The 22,503-nt window shown below is 34.8% G+C and overlaps 1 protein-coding gene and 1 non-coding gene across 10 annotated transcripts in view; one reads left to right on the top strand and one right to left on the bottom strand.

The window, feature by feature from the left end:
• CNOT2 (CCR4-NOT transcription complex subunit 2) overlaps nucleotides 1-22,503 on the top strand; it is a 104,796-nt gene that overhangs the window by 43,800 nt on the left and 38,493 nt on the right. For 7 of the 9 annotated variants that reach the window (XM_015247778.3, XM_015247767.3, XM_006197822.4 and 4 more), the window contains one exon: nucleotides 17,459-17,581. In XM_015247778.3, the coding sequence (XP_015103264.1) occupies nucleotides 17,459-17,581 (123 nt within the window). Of the gene's footprint in view, nucleotides 1-7,717; nucleotides 7,776-17,458; nucleotides 17,582-22,503 lie in introns of those variants that run through there. The other 2 variants (XM_072973399.1, XM_072973400.1) reach the window with 1 other exon arrangement.
• On the bottom strand, nucleotides 1,427-1,553 carry LOC116282743 (small nucleolar RNA SNORA18). The gene has a single exon (XR_004192322.1). It is a non-coding gene; the product is annotated as a small nucleolar RNA SNORA18 (small nucleolar RNA).

Genomic DNA, 22,503 nt, shown 5'->3' with positions numbered 1-22,503 from the left:
TTGAGGATTATTAGATGGAAAGACACTTTTCCCAAGGGGATTTGCTTTTGATTTTGCCAGTGCCTGAGACACTACCATTCTAGGCCCAATTAAAAAATCAAATGTTGGTTTGAGGTTGTAGTTCACACAGGTAATGTGAATTTGAGCTGATTTATGACTGTAGATTCTCAGAAGAGATTTCCTTCACCTCTTTCTACCTAGCGTCAAATTCAAGACCATCAAGAATTTTATGCCTTCTTCACTACGGGGTTATTAAAATTACGATATACCCTTTTAAGGACCTGCTTTATGAGAACGTCTTTTAATAGATTTCTGCTTTGGGCAAATTCCTCTTTGGGGATGTAAGCATTTTGTTTTGGCCCGCTGGATTTCCCTCCTTCCCCACCTTCCAGTCTCAGCAATTCATTTAAAAATCAAAATATAATTTCTGTGTTAGTTCACTGATTTTTTTTGTTCACACTACATAGCCAAGAATAATGCCTGGCATATGCTAAATATATATTAGTTGCCTGGCTGAATCAGTATTTCATTGAACATTTTTAGTTGGTTTTGAGTGGAGCATTTTTTTTTTAATAGTCTGCCATACTACCAGAAACATGTATCGTTATTATTCTCTAGGCTCAGCAGAAATTTCATTTCTTAAGAGAAGCATTTCTTTCTTAGATTTCTGTTAAATATTCTAATTGTTCATTGTAATTTGGTGGCGAGGGGAGGGTTAGTGTTATTTCTACTTTTTGTTATTACCAGTAGTTGAAGATGTTTGATGCTCTTTTTTATCCCATTCTTTCTTTTCTTTTTCCATTCCTTTTATTCCTTTCCTTCCTTCACTTCCTTATCTTTTTTCCTTCTTTCTCTTCTTTCTTTATAGTATCATAGTATCATTTTCTTTCTGCCTGAAGGACTTTAAAAATGTTTTAAAGCTTTTTAAATTAGTGCAATATAGATAAAATTATTTAGTTATTGCATTTTTATTTAAGAATTTTACATGTTGTGCTTTCTTCCACTGCCTATCAATTTACCTTATTAGTTCCTCCAAAGTTGAAGTCATGGTCTTCAGCATAGCCTCTTTAAAAAGAACTTCTGCTTACCTCACAATTGTCATGTCACACAATTTTTCTAGTTCGATAAGGCTTCTTCGATTTCCACTTGATCTCCACTTGAATATGGACATACTGATGACATAGTTTAAAAAAAAACTCCTTACCTATCACAGTCTTTGGGATCCAGTTTTTTCAAGCAGTTTACTTTAGGGTCACTTTTAGGGTCAGAGTAGATGGAGCTACCTGGTTCTCAATTTCACACACCCTGTAAACAAGAAAAAGTTCAACTGAACTGTCACATTCTAGAATAGTACAGATCTTTGGGATATACTAATACCTGAAATTTAAAAATTTGACCACTATATCTTTTATACTTTCAGTAGCACCTCTGTCTTAGAATTCTTTCCCAGAAATCTAAAATAGTTCTGTGAGTAAAGCAAAACACGTGTTTATTCTACGAGGAGTTTCCAATGATGTTGTTCTGCAGAAAAGCTCCATCGGGATAACTTTGACCAAAACTTTTTTTTGTAATACATTTCTGATAGTGATGAATTCTTTCAGATTTTGGATGTCTGAAAAAGTCTTTATTTCAAAAAAGTCTTCTGAAAAAGTCTTTTATTTTTGATAAAGATTTTTGCTGGATATGGAATTCAGAATTGACAAATTTTTTTTAGTGCTTTGAAGATTTTGCTCCCCTAGACCATTTCCAGTAAAAGGTCTACTGTCATTCTATCTTTAGTCCTTTTTACATAATGTAACTTTTTCTCTCTGGCTACTACAAACTTCTTAAAAAAATTTTTATTGAGGTATAGTTGATGTACAATATTAATATGTTTCAGGCGTACAACATAGTGATTCACAGTTTTTATGGGTTATACCTCATTTATAGTTACATAAAATATCGGCTATATTCTCTGTGTTGTAGAATATATCCTTGTAATCTATTTATTTTATACATAATTGTTTGTACCTCTTAACCATCCACCCCATCTTGCTCCTCCTCCCTTCTCCTGCCCGTCCTCTCTTCTCTCTCCCCCTCCTCCCTTCTCTCTCCCCGCTGGTAATGACTAGTTTGTTCTCTGTATCTGTGAGTCTGTTCTGTTTTTGGTTATATTCACTAACTATATTCATTTTTGTTTGCTTTTTAGATTCCACTTAATAAGCGTACTATTAACATTATTTGGTCATTGGTTTTACACATGATGTATCTTGGTATAGTTTTCTTTTTGTCTCTTGTGCTTGAGATTTATTGAGCTTATTGAATTTGTGTGTGTGTAAGTTTTTTTAAAATCCTGTTTGGGAATTTTCTGTACATTATTTCTGTAAATGTTCTTTTGTTTTTGTTTTTGTTTTTGTTTTTGTTTTTGTTTTTGTTTACTCTGTTCTCGTTCTGTCTTGGGGACTACAATCACATACATATTTGGTTACCAGAAGTTATCCCTCAGCTTACTGGTACTCTCTTCATTTTTTAAAACCGTTTTGATCTCCATGTAGTTAGAATAATTTATAGCTGTGTTTTTAAGTTCACCAGTCTTTCCTTCATCATGTCAGTTATTCTTCCCTTTACATGCAAAATATATTTATGATAACAGTTTTATAATGTCATTGTCTTTTCTATCGTCTGCATCATTTTTCTGGATCTGTTTCTGTTGATTATTAGTTCCCCATTATGTGTTTTATTTTACTGCTTCTTTGCATGGCTGCAAACTTTTGCTTGGATGCCAGTCCTTGGAATTTTTACCTATTCAGTGCTGTACTTTTTGTTGTTGTATTTCTGTCAGTATTCTTGAGCTTTCTTGGAGACACGGTTAAGTTACTTAGAAGCTGTTGGAGCTCTTTGAGACTCTCCTCCCCGCCTTTTTTTAATTGTAAGTTTGTTACAAGGAACCACAGCAGCCTTTAGTCTAAAGTTAATTTTTCCCAGCCACTAAGGCTGTAATTGTTTGCGTACAATTAGACTAAAGTATTGCGTTTTTCTGCTCTGGCCTGGGGAACAATTGTGTGAGCCCTGGACGTGATTTCTGCTGTCTCTTTTCCCAGTCCCAGATCTCTAGAACTGGTTCTCTCATAGCTCTGTCCTGTGTGGGGCTCAGGCCTTGTCACTCTGGCTGCCTTGGCCCCCGCAGATTCCGTACACTTCTCAGTTCACAGAGATCTCTGACCTCCAGCGGGGCCCCTCCTCCTTGCTTTGCAACCTAGCAACTCCTCCATATGATAAGCAAGGTCAGCTGTAGAGCTCACATCGGTTCTTCCTCTTCTCTCAGGGATTATCATCTTGTACTGCCTGATGTCCTAGGTCTGGAAGCCATTGTTTAATACATTTTGTCTATTTTCAAAGTTGTTTCAGTCAGGTAAGGCAGGAGAGGGGGGAGTTTCTACTCCTCTCTCTTGGCTGGAAGTACAGGTTTTAAGGTTTCATTTTAAAAATTATATTTTGGTTGAGAAGATGGGTGAAAAATCATTCCTGATAGAATTAGCTTTTGTGTCAGTGTTCAGTCAAGGCTTGAATACTCCCTGCTGTGTAAGACACTACGTGGTATGCCATACACAGAAATATCAGACCTGTTTTCAGCACCTCAGTTCATTTGCAAAGAAACATCAAACAGTACAAATCACTAAGTCATTTCCAATTCATATATGGAATCATCATAGTTGTGATTCTGTTTTACTTAAAGCAAAAAATTGGACATTTCCCTTGAATTTCCTAAGATTCTCTGGAATCTAACAGACCCATAAATAACAGTGGCCATTTATGTTCTCATCAGAAGTAATAACTTTACTAGCTACTATTCCTCACTCCAAAAATGTGTGTTCTGTCACAGAGAATAGTATATTATCTGTTGTTTAACCTGACTGAGTAAATTAAAGACATTATAGTACATTGCTAATGAAAAATAGGATACTTTTTCAAAGGAAAAGAAAAGTAAAGGTCTTTCTTATTTCGGACTAGAAGTGCTAATAAGAGAGACTGCTTGGGACATACGAAATTTTAAACCTGTTCTTTTCTGCTGGAATAAAGGCAGTGTGATAAAGCTGAAAGATTCCAAGTAAGGGATTCTGGTTTTGAGACATTATTCTTTACTTTCTGCCTATTATCACTTGGAGCTAGTTAGATAAAACCTTTGACACTCTATATTTGATAGTGAGATCTTTAAAAGATGGTTTGTCTACTTGTAGAAGCATTTTGATTAACAAATACAGCATAGAAGAAATGAAGAAAATAGAAAATTATCTTTAGAACATCATAGTAATAGATGCTGTAGGCAGTATCCTTGGATGAATGCTATAATTAGTGGGTAATTAATTTAAGGACTAACAGGTGTTTGCATGCTCTCAAAGTGCTTCTTTCAAAATATTGTTTTGAAAAGGATTAAATAGTAATTTACAAAGGAGAAAACTGGCATATATACCATCTTAAATCAAGATCAAGGTTAATGTCACCTGTAATAGGACATTATCATCATGTGCACTCATATATTAGAATATACCCATCGTATATGATGTGCTTGAAGACACATCACCCCTGTGGTGATGGGGCTTTTAAAATACATAACCTCAGTCTAGTCATGAGAAAACATCAGATGTACCTAAATTACAGGACATTCTGCAGTGTAGTTACATTGGTATAACTCATGACATCAGTGCTGTGAAAGACTGAGGTAAAATCTGAGGTTGCAGAAGACTAAGGAAGCATAAAAGTAAGTAAAATGTGGGTCCTGGAACTGAAAAAGGACATTAGTGGAAAACTGGTTAAATCTATGTAAAGTTGTTAGTTAATAGCTAATTTCTTAGTTTTGATACTTGTACTAATAAGATGTTACCACAAGGGGAAGATGGAGTATATGGGAACTCCGTCCTATTTTTGCAGGTCTTCTGTCAGTCTAAAATTATTTCCAAATAAGTTTTTAAGAAGTGATAACAGTGTTTGTGGACAGAGTGTTAACATGTAGTTGAGTTAGCTTTTTCTTTGGGGAGGGCCTCATTCTGATAGTGTGACATTCTTATCTCTGGAGCAGTTCAGTTTTTCCACAATTAGAATCAAGGTCGGGTAGAGAGGTAGTTGTTACATCTGATTGATAGTGTTCTGTAAGCAAGTTATGGAAAGAAAGCTGAGGATCCCACAGTTCAGAATGTAAGGCTTTACTTTATCTCTCGGTTTTCAAGATACCTCACCCCTCACCTATGCTTTGGCTTTGTTCCAAAATTTGGAGCCTGTCCACTTGGGTTTTCCTGGAGAATGAACCTTTGATGTCATATTGGTGTTCCAGGGGCTAGAGAAGTATTTTTGATCTAATGAATCTGTAGACCATATCCTTCTGTGCCTCAATTTGAGGTACAAGTACATCTTACAAAGGTTTTGTTATGATTAAGTGACATTGTAAGTGCTTTGAGCAGTACTTAATTTGGTAAGCACTCGGTACATATTAGTGCTTATGTGTACCAGGCCCACTGTGTTAGACTGCTCCAGCAGTATGCTGTTCAACTAACTCCAAGGAGTGCGTTTTCCCATGGACTACAGTGCAACCCAGTGGCTCTAAGTAGTATAATTCTTCCAGTGGGATTTTTTTTTTGGTAGAAAAATAGCATGTGTGTTGTCTCATCATATTAAACTGTTAAGTCTGAAACAACTTTTTAAGAGTAATCTAACTTGAGAAAGAGCTTGAAAAATAGAAAAAAGAAATTTTAATCTCCAAATTCTTATCTGATATTTCTCATGGTAGAGCATTCTAATCACTGAAGATGTCTGGTAGTCTATTAGGTATTTTGGAAGTGGTTGTCAATTTCAGTGAAAAAGGCATAAAACAACTTTATTCATATATGTTTCAGAAATACTAAATTTAACATTAATTTTTGACATAATGCCATTACTTTTAACAATAAATATTGTTGCTCATAAAATTTCCGCACATGCCGTGAGCGCTGCCTTGATGGGTTACTGTCAGATAGCACTTAGGTAACAGTTTGCATGGAGTAAGTGGAGGACACATTCATGTCATGTGCCTGCTCTGTGCCAGGCACTGTTCCAGATTCTGTGTGAGCAAAGAGACCAAAAAAAATTCTATTCTCATGGAGCTGATGTTTTTAGAGCATAGGAAGACATTAAACAAAATAAAATGCATTGTGTATTATATGTTGATACATGCTATGGAGAAAAAATTAAAGTAGGGAAGGGGATAGAGAGTGCCTAAGGGGTTGGGGTAAAGGATAGTGTACTTTTAAATAGACAGGGAAGTCCTCGCTAGGCTGGCTCAGTACCTGAAGTAAGGTGAAGTGAAGCATAGATACCTAGGGGAAGAGCACTCCTGGAGGGTACAAGAAGTATAAAGGCCTAGAGGCAGGAGTATGCCTCCTGTGTTTGAAGAACAAGAAGGGGAGGGGCAGTGTGGCAGGAACACTCTTAAGAGAAGGAGCAAATGGTAAGAGATTGGAGGTAATGAAGGGTAAGTTCACTAAGGCCTTGGAGGCCAGAGTAATGGTTCAGGAGCATTGTAAATGTGTTTCCAACTTGACCCCCTTTGATTTGTGATGTTCTTTATTCTGAGCATCAAATGGATGAAGTATATAAAGGTATAAATGTAAATATTTAACACATTACATGGTAGATGCTGACTGAGTATTTGTTGGATTAATTTATATGGCAAGGTGTTTAGAGGTATTTGAAGTGTCCTGTGTTCCCTTGCTGAAAGACTACTTCTCATTTTTAATTGCTTCATATAACATAATTCAGTATTCTGATATTCCTCTGTATTTAGTTTACTGTTTTAAAACATTTGTCACTTTCAATAATATGTTATTGAATATTGTCTTTAAATAACTTAAATGAGACTCTGTATTTATTAGCCTTAGTCATAATAGTCAGAATCTAGTTTCCTCTGAATCAGTAATTTGCTTTTTATGTTATAAAAGAAGAATTCAAATTCTCATAAAACTAAGTCTCATTTAGTGAAAGTCCTGTATTTAGATTGATTTCCGTAAAAGTGTTTTTTTTATCATCTAGTTTGATTAAAGTTGTTTTAATTGAGAGGCCCTTACTTGCTTTTATCAAAGTGGAACACTTTTTAAGAAATTAGATTTTTCCCAAGGCATATATGTATACCAAAAGTTACCCCTGGGTATTTAAAAGCTCCCTGGTCCACTTTTAGGAATTTAAATACATCCAGGTAGTCCACCTGTCATTCTGCTGCTTGATGGTGTTAATGTGTATGAGAGCCCTAGATTTCATGTTGAGTGTTTAGGAGAGCAAGAAAGTATACGAGGGGCAGATAGGCAGAGTCTAGACACTTTTATGATGGCCAGGTAAGCCCCATCCTTTCATTTTTTGTGTGCAGGTTTATAGAAAGCTCTGCCTAAGCACCGTGCCCCCCACCCCCTTTGTTTTGATTAGTACTTTGACTCAGTCTGAGAGGTGAACCTGGGGTTGGGGAATAATGAAGATGTGAACAGGGAGTCATAATGTTTAAATTGGACATTCAGATCTTTATAGCATGATTTCCTTATTTTTCAAAGAGCAGAAGAATCCCATCGTTTATCATGTTCTGGTTGGACTCCTTTCTTATCGTTTGCTGGAGTTTGAACTTCAGAGCTATGGTGTCAACCCTGCTGTAGTATCTCAGGGGAGCTCCTAGTGTGGGGCTGGTGCCATGGCTCACCCTCCAACCTTTCCTTCTTCACTTCAGCCTCCAGCTCTGAGCTTTCCAACCCCCAGAATAGCAAATGTTGAAAGAAGTTTCACAGGTAAGTATGTGGTGGGAGAGGCTGGGGAAAAAAATGGTACTGTCATTAGTGTTTTAAGGGTGGATGTTGGGCCATTTTGCCAATGAGTCATTTTGTTTAAAAATATGGTGTTTCTTATCAATTTTTTTTGATAAAATTACCTCATAAATTGTCAAATGAAGTCCTAGTAATCTAGGAAATAATTCTATTTCTTATTGGTTAGATGTGAAACAGGGGAAACTGAATAAACCATTAATGTTATAATGCAGAAGAGGGTTGTTAGGTTTTTTTAAGAATATGAATTCTCCACAGAGTATAGCAGCACTAGAAAACTCATTTTCATAAAAGTAGCTAAGAGAAAAACTCAGGGAAAGCAAACATCCATAGACCTAAAATTTTGCCATATGTAGCTTGGTATCAGAAGGAGGCAAGCTTTTGCTTCCTTCTGCTAGCTTTAGACGTACTGTTCTTCCCCTTCCCAAAGTTTTAGGCAGGTAGCTATATTTTTAATATTTTCAGAAATGGAAACTTCAAACATCTTTTTCTTTGAAATCTAGGTGGGAAGACTGGAACACTTCTACCCATCTCTAGATTTGAGGTTAACAAAAATAAGTATAGAAGCAATGAAGGCACAATATCTGGTACAAAGTTCAGCAAACATTTGTTGAGTGAACACGTTCACCAGATTTTATGTGTGTGGAGTGTGTGTGTGTATAAAATGCCAACACTCCTGGCATTTTCTACTTGTCTTCCTTTTCCCCCAAATCATGATCTGACAATACAGATTTTTTTTCCTTAATGCATAATAAATACTATCGTTTTAGGCTCTTGCTTCTCAGAAAGCCCTTAACGATTGTTTTTTTAGTTCTCCCTGATCTATCCTGTATACTTCTTATTTACAGTCTTAGACTCTTTTGCACATAGCAAGACATTCAAAATTATACCCAGGAAAAATAAAATTAATATGGCTTATGATTTATTTATTTTTTAGTGGAGGCAGTGGGGATTGAACCCAGAGCCATGTTAAGCATGCACTCTACCGCTCAGCTATACCCATCCCCTAATATGGCCCATGATTGCTAACATTTCTTCAGAGAAATGTTCTTCGGAATTTAAATTTTTTTTTTTTCTGAAACGAAGAAAGCCAAAAGGATTAAAGAGATTGGGTCACAAGTATTTGGTATTGCAGGTCTCAGAGTAGGTCCTCAAAGTATGGAATCCTCAGCAGTTTCTCTCTCCTTTTCCTCTAAGTTCTAGGGATTTTTAAAATCTGTTGGGAGCTGTGTAGAAATCCATATCCCCCAGCACAGCAGACCATACTTCCAGTTTCTTTTGGATTCCCTTCCTCTGTCCTTTATTAAAGAGATCTCATACCCCCACCCCCACCTTTAAGCATTAGTTTAAGATATTCACCCTTATTAAAAAACTTACCTTCATGTTTAGAGGATTTGTTTTATATTCAAAATTTAAGGGTGTTTTTACTGTTATATATTCTTCTGCTTGTATTTTATAAATTTATGTTTTAATATTTAAGATAAAATATTCCTTATTTTAATTTTAGATCCTGTTATGTGATTTCTCAACTCTAACTTACTGCTTACAAGGCATACTAATTATAGTTGGTTCTTTAGTTGATACATGATTGTGTGCTTTTTTTATGATTAGCACTGTTTGAGTTACTAAAGTTTTGATTTTAAGATGATGCACTTTTAAAGCTGGTATGTTGGTGGTTCAAGTTTGAATCTGTATAAGGTATATTGATACAGGTGACTTCAAGATTTTGGAAAACCACTAAATCTGTTTCTTCAGGTTGAATTGAGCACAACATATTCTCCCTAGGTCAAAGTCAGATGGATAGAGGCATTTATAGGCTTTTTGGTAATACTCTTTAGAGAATTTTAGATTTGGGGGGCACTTGTTAACACATAGTGTGTGTGGTTTTGGGACTATCATCTGAGTAAAGCAGCTTCGGACACCAGCTTCCAGTAGACAGTCTTTGGATTAGGGTTTTCTTCTGTCTCTTTGCACGCCCTCTCCATCTTTTCCTCCAATATGAGCTACCCCATGTTTTTGTTGTGTTTTGGTTTTTGATGAGACCATTTATACAATAGTCCTATAATCCCCAGAAAGCACTCTGTGCCTATTCTTCGAAATAATGATTGTGGATATGTTCACATAGGCCCCTAGTTTTCTGCTGAATCACATTTCCAACTAGAGTTTCCTGTGCAACTGTTAACTGCCTTTTAAGTATTCATGAAGGCTTTTGTTGCTCATTTATCACATTCTGCATGTGCTGAAACTGAAATGAATGGTGTTTATTTATTTCCATGATACCAATTCAAGTTGATGAATTTAGGAAATCTCACTTTAAAATTTATCTAAAACTTCACTTTTCTTAGATCCATCCTAAGCAGATTTAAAAACTATTCATTATACATTTATTATATTATAGGTATCAAGCCGTGGTATTCTAGAACTGGTAGGACTTCAGAAGTAGTATTTTTTTTAATACGAGGAAAGATTGTTCCTTTCCTGAAGACTTCCAGATATTAAATTCTTTGTTCTTTGAGAAGCTAGATCTTTTTTCCAGTGTAAGTACCCTTCTCTCCTTTACTTATTAACCCCATTTCGCTTTTTTAGTGTTTTTCAGTAATGAAGTAAAATTAGGGTTATTTATAACAGTTGTGAAGTAGGATTGGTAGCTCAGAAGTCCTATTACCAAAAAATACTGCTAAAACAAAAATTCCTTGGGTTATAAATATTTCTAGGTTGTAGTATATCATATTTGATATGTGTATTCTAGTTCCATAGAATTTGGGCAGTATTTCAGTGAGATTTGATCTATCAGCTTTTCCCTCTAAAGGCTATTAATAAAGGTACCAGATTGTTTTCAGATATTATGGCTTCTCATGATTGGTTTCAATTTTGGTTGACTACATCGTGTTAAAGGCAGATAAATATTAATTTCAATTGGCTGTGATTTTTATTTTATTTTCTGCCTACTTTGTAGACAACAGAGAACTTGTGTGTATATGTATTTGTGTGAATTATTTGCTAATAATGAATATGAAATTGGGAGAGAGAAGTAAGCAAGAAATCAAATTCTGCATTCAACATTCATAGTCAGTAAAATCTCCATTATGGAAACGGGGCTAAAAGAATAGTCTCACACCACACATCCCACCTACAGTTGGTGCTCTTTATCCTTTTAATACAGGATGAGTGCAAACTGTTGCTAAAGGTGAAAAGTTGTTGGCTGTAGAAAGTCTTTATACTTTAATGTTGTGAAATAGTTGATTTTATGATGGAACACATGTATCATCATGTTAACAGTAAAACTCTTAGCTACTATAGAAATAGAATCCACAAAAACAAGTTGCCGTTAGGGATTTATTCTTGTTTTAACCAGGTCTGTAAATATATCCTACTTGTTTAATGCTACAATGTCTATTTTAGTAGCTTATAATAAATTTAGAGTTTTTATTTGTAATTCCTTGAATGATTAAATTATATTTACTATTTTGAAAGTAAAAATATTAGTTCACTAGAAATATGGAAACTAATTATTTTTTAATTGGTGTAATGTTCTTTTAAGCATAATTTTATTCTAAAATTAATGTCAATTTCTCTAAAATAGATCTGCTCAGTCTGGTAGAGACTGGCTTTTATTTCACATACCTCTAGTCAGTTCATTCTCATTCTTCTGCTAAAGAAATCTTTTTGACATGCACAAATATTTCATGTGGTAACCTTTACTTACCATTATTCACTACAAAATTAGCCCCTCCATCTTTTTTCCCCCTTAGTGCTTCTCCCATCATGAAGCTTACAGTTTGGGGAGAATAAGCACATTAAACTGTATGTCTGAGAGTCAGTGTACTGCAGTGGTAAAAAGTGGGGGACTCTAGCAGATTGTCTGGGTTCGTATTCCATCTCTGTCACTTATCAGGTTTGGAACCTTAGACACATCAGATATATTTCCTTGGGCAAGTTACCCTGCTTCTCTAGTTCTCAGTATTCTCATCTAAAGGTGAGGACTAAATAACTAAATACATGAGGATTACATACATAAATTACATAGTTATACTAAGTCAATTATGAAGATTATATAAATAAATACGTTTTAAAGCATTTAGAATATATTGCCTGGCATTTAGTACATGGTCAATAAAAGTTGTTTCTTATTATTGTATAATTATAATTATGATAAGGTATTTTCAATGATTCTGTAAGTCGGGGTCCTGATTTACTGTGAAAGTTTCAAAGAATGGGAGGAAGTATTCTTAGTAGCGATGTCAGCACATACAAAGGCCCAGAGGTAGAAAACTTGTGTTTGAGTAACTGGAGTTGTGGCAACAGTTTAGTGGTGGCAGGGGATCTGGGGAGGGAGTTAAGGCCAGATTACATAGGGCCTTATAAGTCTTACTGATTTAGGAGGCTATTGAGGCATTTCAGTCAGCAGGGCTATGATAATTAAATTTTTATTTTAAAAGTTCACTTGGCTGATATGGGAGAGTAGACTTGAGAAGAATGAGAATGGATTAGTAAAGATTTGTTTGAGGGTATTGGAAATGCTTGTGCTCAGAAATGACAGAGTTGGAAAGATATGTATGATTTCAATAAATATTTACTGTTAATCTGATCAGCTTGAGTTTTAATTGTTGAAGATGGCAGGGGTTACAGATGGCATTTTTCAGAGATTATGAATAGGAACAACTGTGAATAACCCAAATTAAGATGAGGCATAAGGTTTGTGTTGGGTTTTGAGCTAATTACTGCTGCAAAATTATGTTCAAGTCATGATCTAAGGAATCTTGGTCTGTATCCTTTAGGTGGATACAGGTGGATAATTTCCCCCTTTAGCTGGGGGAAATTAACAAGAGAGATGAGAGCAGGAGAGTGAGAGTCAGCGTAGTGGTTATGAATATGGCACCATAATAAAATGTTGGTTGATGGAAGTCTTCATCCAGATTTTTGTACCTGATTTTCCTACCCATATCCTTGCCCTCTTGACCTGGTGCTGAGATTTGGCCTACTTTTCCTTAACACCCATCGCTGTCCTCCCAGATGTCCTCCTTGTTGGTTATATTGAAAGTTCTGTGTCCCTTGAGCTTTCTCTCTTCTGAGCACTCAAGTATGCTATTTCTTATGTCAAAGTTTTCTTCATCTCCCACTGACATACTTCTACTTTTTTTTTAAATCAAGGCTTTGTTCAGATATTACTTACTGTATAAGATCTTTCAGTCTCTCCCTCAGATAAAGTTAAATATTCCCTTATTTGTGTAGACCTGGGGCTGCTACTTACTCATTTTTTGTCCTCATTAGCACAATTTTTGGCATAACTGATGGTAAACCCTCAGCATGTTTATTGAAATGTAAAGAGAGATCAGTCAGGAGGCCAAAAAAAAAAAAACAAAAAAAACTAGTCCAGGGCTTAAACTAAGATGATGATAGGAAGAATGGCAAGAAACAAATGTGAAGGCCACTGTGAAGAAAGGGTGTAGTGTGATGATATGCAGAATGAAGCAGGAGAAAATAACTTGAAAATCAGTTTTAAATATTACCGATTTAGTTTATTGAAGTGTACTTCTCGGATAGAAGTGTCTAGTAGCACTTTAAAATGTGCTGCTGGAACCTTGAGTTAAGACTGAAGATGGATTTCAAAATCAACCTACATTGTTTATTATCAGGAAAAGGACCACTCTGCCATGGGATGTGTTTCTGTTCCCTGGGAATAGGATTCCATGCCTAGACCAGAATTTGCCAGCTTGTAGACAATAAATGATCTTAGAGTTAAGTTCCTCTCCAGAGGCCTTGCTGAAAGAAATTTGTGAAGATTAAATGATGTCCATCCTGCCTTGGCTGTGATCTGAGTCTGTTTTTCACCTTTTCCTATTTATCTTTCTATCTTTTCTATCTTTCAACCTAAATTTTGTTTTTGAAGTTTCACCTGTAAAGTGACCTAGTTTTGTTTCCATGACCATTTAAAAAGCCCCAGGCTTGTGTCTTGTCTCTTCGTTCTGTAGTTACTATTCATCCCACTTGGATCAGGGGCCACTTTACTAGTCTTTGAAATTGTTGGTTAAGAATCTCTCAAGGCTGAAGTTTTGTGAATTCTTCTGTAATTATTGTGATTTACTGCATTTGACTTTGAAATATTGTATGTACATGTTAAAAGTTAGGAATTCATAGCTAGTCCCAATTAAATAATAAAGACATTTACTAGGAACATCCAGCCAACTTAGTGCTTCCATTCTGCTTCTCAGTTTAATTCCTCTCTGTGTTACATTTTGAGGCTAACTCCTTTTTTGGGGGAGGGAGAGAGTTTGTAGGGCTGACAGAATTAGTGTAAGCACACACACACACACTTTCTAATTAGTTCTTAAGAAGTCAATGCAGACATAAAATGCCTTAGTTAAATGTTTTAGATCTGTGTTCAAAAAGCCTTGAGAAATTCTGCTTTTAGTACATATATATTTCATTTTTTTTCTTGGTAAAATCTGCTTTTGCTTCTCCTTTGTTAAAACATCTGGTATGAGAGTTGAGAGAGAAAGTGGTCAGCTAACAAAGTAGATGTAAGCCCTTTACATGTTTGCTTGAAAAAAGCTAATAAATTGTATATATCAAATATTTGAACAGATTTTATAAAGTGAAGTATGATTTTGTTTTTAAATTAGTTTTTAAAATTTCTATTTACCAATTGACTTTATGGCATAACTGTGATTTCAATATATTTTAATTGTGTATTGACGTACCCTCCTTGATAAAAATTGACTTCTAGTTTCCTTTGATTCCAGCTTACTCTCTTCTAGGGGGTAGTATGAATACCTTACCCTTTTATATCATCCATCCATCCTTACATTCGTTAGTGTCAGCTCTCCCTCAAAATATGTTCTTAAACTGCTTCACCACTTCTGCCACTACCACCGTAGTCTGAGCCACCATCATCTCTGACTAACTTGTTTTTGCTTCCACTATGTCCCCTCTTTTATCCATTCCTTACAGAGTAGCTACAATCATATCTATATGTATATCTACATGTATACATATTTATGACATATATATATGATTGTATGGCATATATATGTATGTACACCCACATATATATATACACATATACCTGTGCCAAATTATATCACTCTTAAACTGCCCCCAAATTCTTTCTTAACTTCTCATTTCACATAGGATAAAGTCCAAAGCCCCCCAGGCCTGCAAGGTACAACGTGATCTGCTCCCACCAGTATCTCTGACTTGAGTCCCTACCCTCCTCCACTAAACTCATTCTGCTTGAGCCACACCACTGAAGACCTTGCTGTTCCCTGTGCACCGAATGCTCTTTATGCCAGTCTGCCTTTACATCTCGGTTTGATTGTTTTCTTCCCAGTTTCACTCGTCCTAGCTATTCTAAAATACTTTTGTACTCAATTCTATCATTCTAATGCGGAATAAAGGACACACCCTTTAAAATTAAATAAAACTAGTTTTTTTGAAAAATTTACTGTGTTGTCTTTTTTCTTTCTGACTTTGCCATGGATCAGAGAATTCTTTGTTTGATCCCAGTACCCATCCCTGGAAATAGGGTTTGCTGTTGAAGGTCCTGGTGTTACACTCTGTTTTTTTTGTCTGAAGTCATGTAAAAGTAATTAGTATTTTCACTGATGTATAATTTCTGTGTTGAAGTACAGAAAGCAAAAATGAAATTCTACATATTTGTGTTTTCTCTCTCCTTCCCACACATACACAGTGAATCTGGGAAAATTTTGTATTGATGAAAGAGAAACGTTGCTATTTTTCTCTGTCTTAGGCATTTCACATGTTTGGTGGTGTGTTCAAAACAGTAAAACCTGTTTGCACAATATTAGCATGAAGTTTTTTTTTATTTTGTACAATTAATTTCAATTTTGGAATTCTGAGTGTCTATAATTGGTTCTGTTGATAAATGTTTATACAAAAATTGTTAAAAGAAGAGTTCGCTTTGTATCTATTTGAGCTAATTTATGTGTGTAAAATTTGATGAGAGATACGCCGGTTCTCTCCTGAAATTTTGTTGAATCCTGCAAGTTTCATGCCATTTTCCTATGTTTATTATCCTTTTTTAGAATTAGAACTCTGTAGTAATGATCCTTTAAAGAGAATTAAATGTATCCTTAACTTTTAAAAAACAAACAAAATCTCATATGTAAAGAGTCTTAATTTGCAGACTATTAAAGTACTTTTTTTCCACTGTCACTTTTCTGAGATAAAACTCACTAAAACACACTTCTTTTTCCTGCTAGGGACTACTAGAGGGTTGGTGGATAGACATGTGGGATCCTGGTCCCTGAAATTACATTCAGAGTTACAGAATAGTTTGCCTGAGATTGACCAGGGAGTCCATTGCCCGAAGAAGATTAAGTATGCTTTAACAAATCAATAGACCCTTAAAAATGTCTTTCTAATTGCACATCTAAAGAGATTGATAGTCTAAAAATATTCAGCAAAGCAGTGGTTAAGCTGTCCTCAGACTTCTTCATATTTAACTGAATAGCTTTTTCTCAGACCTCAACAGGAAGAATAGTTAAATATTTGAGTTTCCTACAAATTTAACAAGGAACTTAAGAAATAAAGTAATTATTAAATAGCATGGGTGCTTTTAACAAACTTGCACATCAAATTTGGCCTTTAAAGTCTGCAACGTATTAGTGCGCCATGTCTACTGATAACACAGTAGTAAGATACAGTGTTTCATTTTGAAATGAGAAGTAAAAGAAATTGTTCATTCTTGCTTACAATGGAAGAAAACACCCTCATTCATAATGAATGTACCAGACAGATGTCCGATTTGATGTGAGTTTTTCCCCAAATTGTTTGTGTAAAGATGTAGTCACCGTGTATTTAAGTCTTCACAAGTCTCTCCTATCATAACATTTCAGTTTACTTTGAACTACAGAGTACTCTCAGGGATAAGACACATTGACTGTCAATAACTTGTCAATTGATAATTTTTGAAACTTTAGAGGTCACCTTAAGGGAAAAAAAGAAAAATTAGCACAGATTTAGTAATTATTTATCTTGATGTGGGCTCAAAATTATTACTGTTAAATGTGATAAAGACTTTTTTTAAAAAACAAAAGAGTAAGCAGATTGTATAGTGGAGATCATAAATTTACACCAGGATGATGAATGAAAAACTGATCCTACTGTTACATGAGTAAGAACCTGTGGCCTGAGTTAAAACTTCTGGTATGCCATTGTACACGGACTCAAGAGAGTGCTGTATCTCAATACACTTTGAGTATAAGTGAAGATGGTATACTCAGGAAGACAGTTTAGAAATTAGATATAGCGATGACAAAGACACTGATGCTGAAGATGCATTTGAAGATTTTGAGTAATTAAACCCAGACTTAATTTTTAAAAAATCTTTTTATGAGAAAATTATATTGGGTTGCCATTTTTCAAGAATAAGTGATATTTTTCTTTTAAAGTAATTGGAATCATTGCATAATACCAGCTTTAAGTTTCTCCTCTTACTTTCAGAGCTTGAAAGTGAACATTTAATACTGTATTATTACAGCTTTTTCACACATCCCACTAATCCTTAGTTGATCTGTTTCTTTATCTTAGCAAATACGCCCTTCATTTTATGTTTTCCACATAGGAATAAGGTAAAGCTTGACATTTTCCAAAATATTATTCTTGACAAAAGTACTGTTTTTGTTTAGGTGACAAACAGCATGTTTGGTGCTTCAAGAAAGAAGTTTGTAGAGGGGGTCGACAGTGACTACCATGACGAAAACATGTACTACAGCCAGTCTTCTATGTTTCCGCATCGGTCAGAAAAAGATGTAAGTTAACCAATTAAGTTGTGTTCTCTCGTTATCGTATGTCTTTTTCTTATTCCTGAAGAACAGTATATGAACTTCAGAGAACCATCTCTGGTTGAGTGACTATGTTTTAGGCACAGTGCTAGGCCCTGGGGATACAAAGATGATGAGCTGGGAGACAACATGTCCTGTGATTCTCAAGTTGGGATATGGTAATACTGTGGTAGGAAGTACTCAAAAGACATAGGGAAACATTGTATTACTTCTACATTATCGATTGTTTGTTGAACTTAAGTAACCTGTTTTTATATTAAAACAGCACATAAAGAGCAGAAAGCCGATTGCACAGATTTAAAAACAAAACAGCAGGCTTCGATGAAACTTTTCCTTTGCTTTGTAATATTCTGGTTACAATCCTTGACCTTAGGTAGGAGGAGCGTCTCTCCTGTTAGCTTTAGAGATGCTGCAATAGATAAATTTTGAAGAACTGTATTCAGAACATGGGAGATGATATAGAAGTATGTATTAAGTACTTTGGAAGGCTAGTAGTTCAGTAATCCCATTTGGAGTTAAAGGATTTAGGACACAGCCAAGTCATAATTAGCAAATAGATAAAATATTTTAAAATAAACTCCACTGTTATTTTCAAATTCTGGTAAGCTACTTTAAATTATATACTATATAATGCAGGCAAACCAGTTGTGTTCCTGTACTTTGTACCTGCCTAGCTTTTTTCCCCTTTCAAACTTCTATCAACTTGCTATTCCTAATTTCCGTATCCGTATAACAGTCTACTCTAGACATCGATGTAATGAGATTCTTACTGATGTTTTAAAACACTTATACAATTCTAAGATATGTAACAAATGCCCTCATTTTTCATTTAAGTTGATCATTAGTTAAATCATTTCCTGTGTCTTTTTAGAATTTCACAGATAGGCTTACTCAAGATTTAAGTTAGAATTTTAGTTTTATTTCGTTTTTCTGTTTTGATGTTATTCCCCTTTATTTTTATTTGAAAATTCTGTCATTTTGGCAACAAACTATCCAGTGCATTACTAGGACTCTTCAAATTTTTGTATGGTGGCTTTCTTTATAGTGTGCAGTTGAATGGCTCAGAGAATGTCATCAGTTAGTTTTCTGTTCTCTTACTGTACTTTTAGTTACTTGTTATCTGATGAAAATTATAATTGAATTATTTTTTTCATAAATTTCTATGTTTAAGTGTTGATCTTACAGCTAAATAATTTGAGGTATCTTTCTGTTAGTATCACCACGGAACTACTAATCTGCGTGTGTGTTACTCTTGTATATAGTGCAAGTTAAGTTTGATGGAAAAGTGGTAGTGTGGAATATTACTTATTGATGGAAAGCATTCATTCTGACTAGGAAGATACGAAGCTTTCAGACTGAAATTCTTGATAAAGTATGCGCAGAGAACGAGTGACAGAGATGTTTGTCTTCTAGAGGGCAGAAATAGTACATGTCAGAGTTTTTTAGTCAGAATTACTACACACACTCACATACATGTGTTGGTTACCATTCCAGTTTAGTTGTCATAGAAATAACAGAATGATTTGCTTCAGGAAACTTTTTTTTTTTTTTAATTTAAGAAGGTTGTAAGACAGAGAGATTAAGAATTTGGGCTCTAAAACAGCACTCATATGGGTTTGGATCTTGGCTTTGCCTATTAGCAAGAACTCCTCCAAGCTTCAGTTTTCTCATCTGAAAATGGGAATAATAATATAGTAGCTACTTATAAATTTCTGCTGCTGTCGCTGAAACCTTTTTTCATTACCAAATAGTACATGGGTATTACACAAATTTTTTAAGATATGCGTGGAGAGGGTAGAGGAAAATTTACCTGTAATATTGCCAACTGGGAATAATTTACTGCTAAAATTTTGACTTTATGTTTCAGATATTTTTATTAAAAAATGTATTACTATTTAAATCTCTGGGACATATTGACATTTTTCACTAGAAAATTTGTACCAAGTTTTACTCTTATCAGCATTCTCTGTGCCCTTGAGAATACCAGCTGTTATGTTTAAGTTTTTGCCAGTAGACAAAAGAAACTTACTGTTTTTATGGGCATTAAAACATTACTAAATTTGCACACACATGTTGATGTGGCTTCCATGTAGTTGCTGGCTATTTGTATTTCTTCCTTTGTGTAATACCTGTTTTTGTGCCATTTTCTATTTCTCTATTGAGACAGTAAGTCTTGTTTATTTGTTAGTATTTTCCATATATTACAATTAATAACCTCTTGTCATTTGTTACAAATATTTTTCCAGTTTTTTACTCTGTTTTTTTTTTAAATACAAATACCGTTTTTATTGAATTTGACTCAGCTGTTTTTTTTGTTTGTTTGTTGTTTTTTAGTGGTTTCTGGTTTTGAGATCATATCTAGGAAGGCTTTCCCCACCTGCTTTCTTCTAGCACTTTTGTACTTAATTCTTCACATATAACTTAACATCCATTAGAAATGTATTTTGGTTTAAGCTGTGAATTTTATGGTGCCAGATTACCCTCCCTCTCCATGCCCCACCCCATGACATTATCTGGTGTCCAGTTGTCCCAACACTTTTTATGGTTTAGATCACAGGTTAGAAGACTTCTCCATGAAAAATCAGATAGTAAATATTTAGGTTTTGTGGGTCAGGAGGATATTATGTAGGTACTTATATAACCATTTAAAATGGGAAAAACCATTCTTATTTTGTGCACCTCTGCAAACAGAGTGCTGAATTTGGCCTGTGGTCAGGAAATTGGCCTCTCCTGAGTTGGCCCATTTATTTATGGCTAATTAGAGTTCTCTCTTAATACATGCTAAATGTCCGATATGTTTGGCCTGTTTCTAAACTCTTTTGTTCTGATTATCATACTGATTCTGTGGGAGAGCTACAACACAGTTAAATTACTGTAGCTTTATTGTTTTTACATCTTAGTCAGGTAGGGTCTTTCACATCTTTTACAAAAGTGTTTTTGACTATTGCACATTTATACTGATGTTTACCTTTCAGCAGAGCATGTCTCTTATTCCTGTTCTTCATGCCCTTTAATAAGTAGGGTTTTATGATTGCCATTTTCATTACATTTTTCTGATTGATTTTTTACTGGTATATAGGATAGTTTGTGTATGTATATGTTTATTTTATAACCAACTACTTTACAAATCTCTTTTATTCGTTTTTATTGATTGGGGATGTGGGCTCTACTTTGTGTTTACCTCTCAGTCACATGACTTACTAGCTATGTCCTTGTGCAGATTACTCAGTCTCTGAGTGTCTTAGTTGTCTCATCTATAAAATAAGAATAATAGTACATGACTCATGGATGGTGGTTGTAAGGACTGAATGAATAACTATATGCAAAACTTATAGAAGACCAAATAGTAAATGTTAAATGTTGCTACTAATATGAAAAATAATAATTTTCATTCCATTTGATTCTTTTGGGTTTTTTAGGTAGCTATGTATATCATCTGCAGATAATGATTATTTTGTGCTTCATAAGGCTTTTGAAGAGGAAAAATTGAAGCATAATAAATAAATGACTGGATAATTTTGTAATTTTTTTCTCTCAGAAGACTGAGAAAATAATTTTAAATTGAAATTTATGATAAAGGAAAACTGTCAAGCAGCTGAGTGAATCTTTAAGCCAGTTATCCCACAAAACCCCCAAAACAAACAAAACCCCCTCCAAAACCCAATCAATTGATTTACTCTAGCCATAGACCATAAAACATAACTGTTTTCTCCTCATATGCATGGTTGTAGAAGTATTTGGGAAACATTCTTTATACGATTGTGTGCTAATTAAATTGCCAAGTATTTCTTCAGGACTACTACTTATTTTCCAAGGCCTTGTATTTCAAGAGATATCTGTACATGTATGTGTCTTTCTGTTGAATGCTTAATTTGCTGTTTTTCAAGTATAAAAGTAATTTTATAACTATTACAGACTTGTCGCTTAAATGCTTTCACAAGATTAAGTAGATCATAGGCAGATGTGGGCTTGATTTCTCACTTTCCTTTTCCCTTTTTTAAATCTTGGTGTTGGTGCTTACTAGCCCTGTGGTTTTGGGCAAGTCACATGATCTTTCCTATGCCTTGGTTTCCCTTCTGTATGTAGAGCTTAGATACTAATAGTACCTGTATCATATAATTGTGAATTTTGTTTATTTGTTATTAATTATTATTTTCTTTTTGGAGACCTTATAGAAAATGAAAAGCACTCATGTAAGACGTAATAGACAACTCTTTGGAGGTAATATAATCTAGGCAATTTAGAGTTTTCTTTAATAGTACGTTTGTATTTTAGTTGCTAACGTATTTTCTAGTCTTTGTTGCACTCATTTGATGATTGTTAAGCATAATCATTTTAGAAGCACAAGCTTGTGGGAATTGCTTATCTTGTTCTAATATGTGCTGTGAACACATGAGATAGAGCACCTATTCCTTACTTAAAAAAAAAAACTCTTAAACCTAATTAGAGTAGGCTACTTCCTGGTTTTGACAAATGGTAACCAGTTGGAACTCATACCTCACTTAGGTACTTGTGTTAGCCTGCAGCAGTTACTACAAGTAGGATTTTCCTCAGGCTAATGAATGATCAATACTTCATTAAAATCTGGTATAAAATAAGAATACATTCTGTCACCGTTATTATTGTCATCCTCAGGATTAGTATTTAACCTGACACTGGAGTCATGCTGGCTGACTCTTTGAAGCTCATTGAGTTTATTTTTGTCTCAGGACCTTGGCACTTTGTTTTTTCAGATCTTCACATAGTTCTCTGTCTCACTGCATCCATTGTCTGCTAAAATCTCTTAACCTGAGAAGCCTTCTCTCTGAGCATTCTGTGTATATGGTGTCACTACTACTACTATATATCCTTCTAAATTCTTCCTTGCATTTTAACAGTTGTAGCTCCTA

Source organism: Vicugna pacos, chromosome 12 (assembly GCF_048564905.1).
Source record: "Vicugna pacos chromosome 12, VicPac4, whole genome shotgun sequence".
Taxonomy (NCBI): Eukaryota; Metazoa; Chordata; class Mammalia; order Artiodactyla; family Camelidae; genus Vicugna; species Vicugna pacos.
This window is presented reverse-complemented; position numbering and strand designations above follow the sequence as displayed.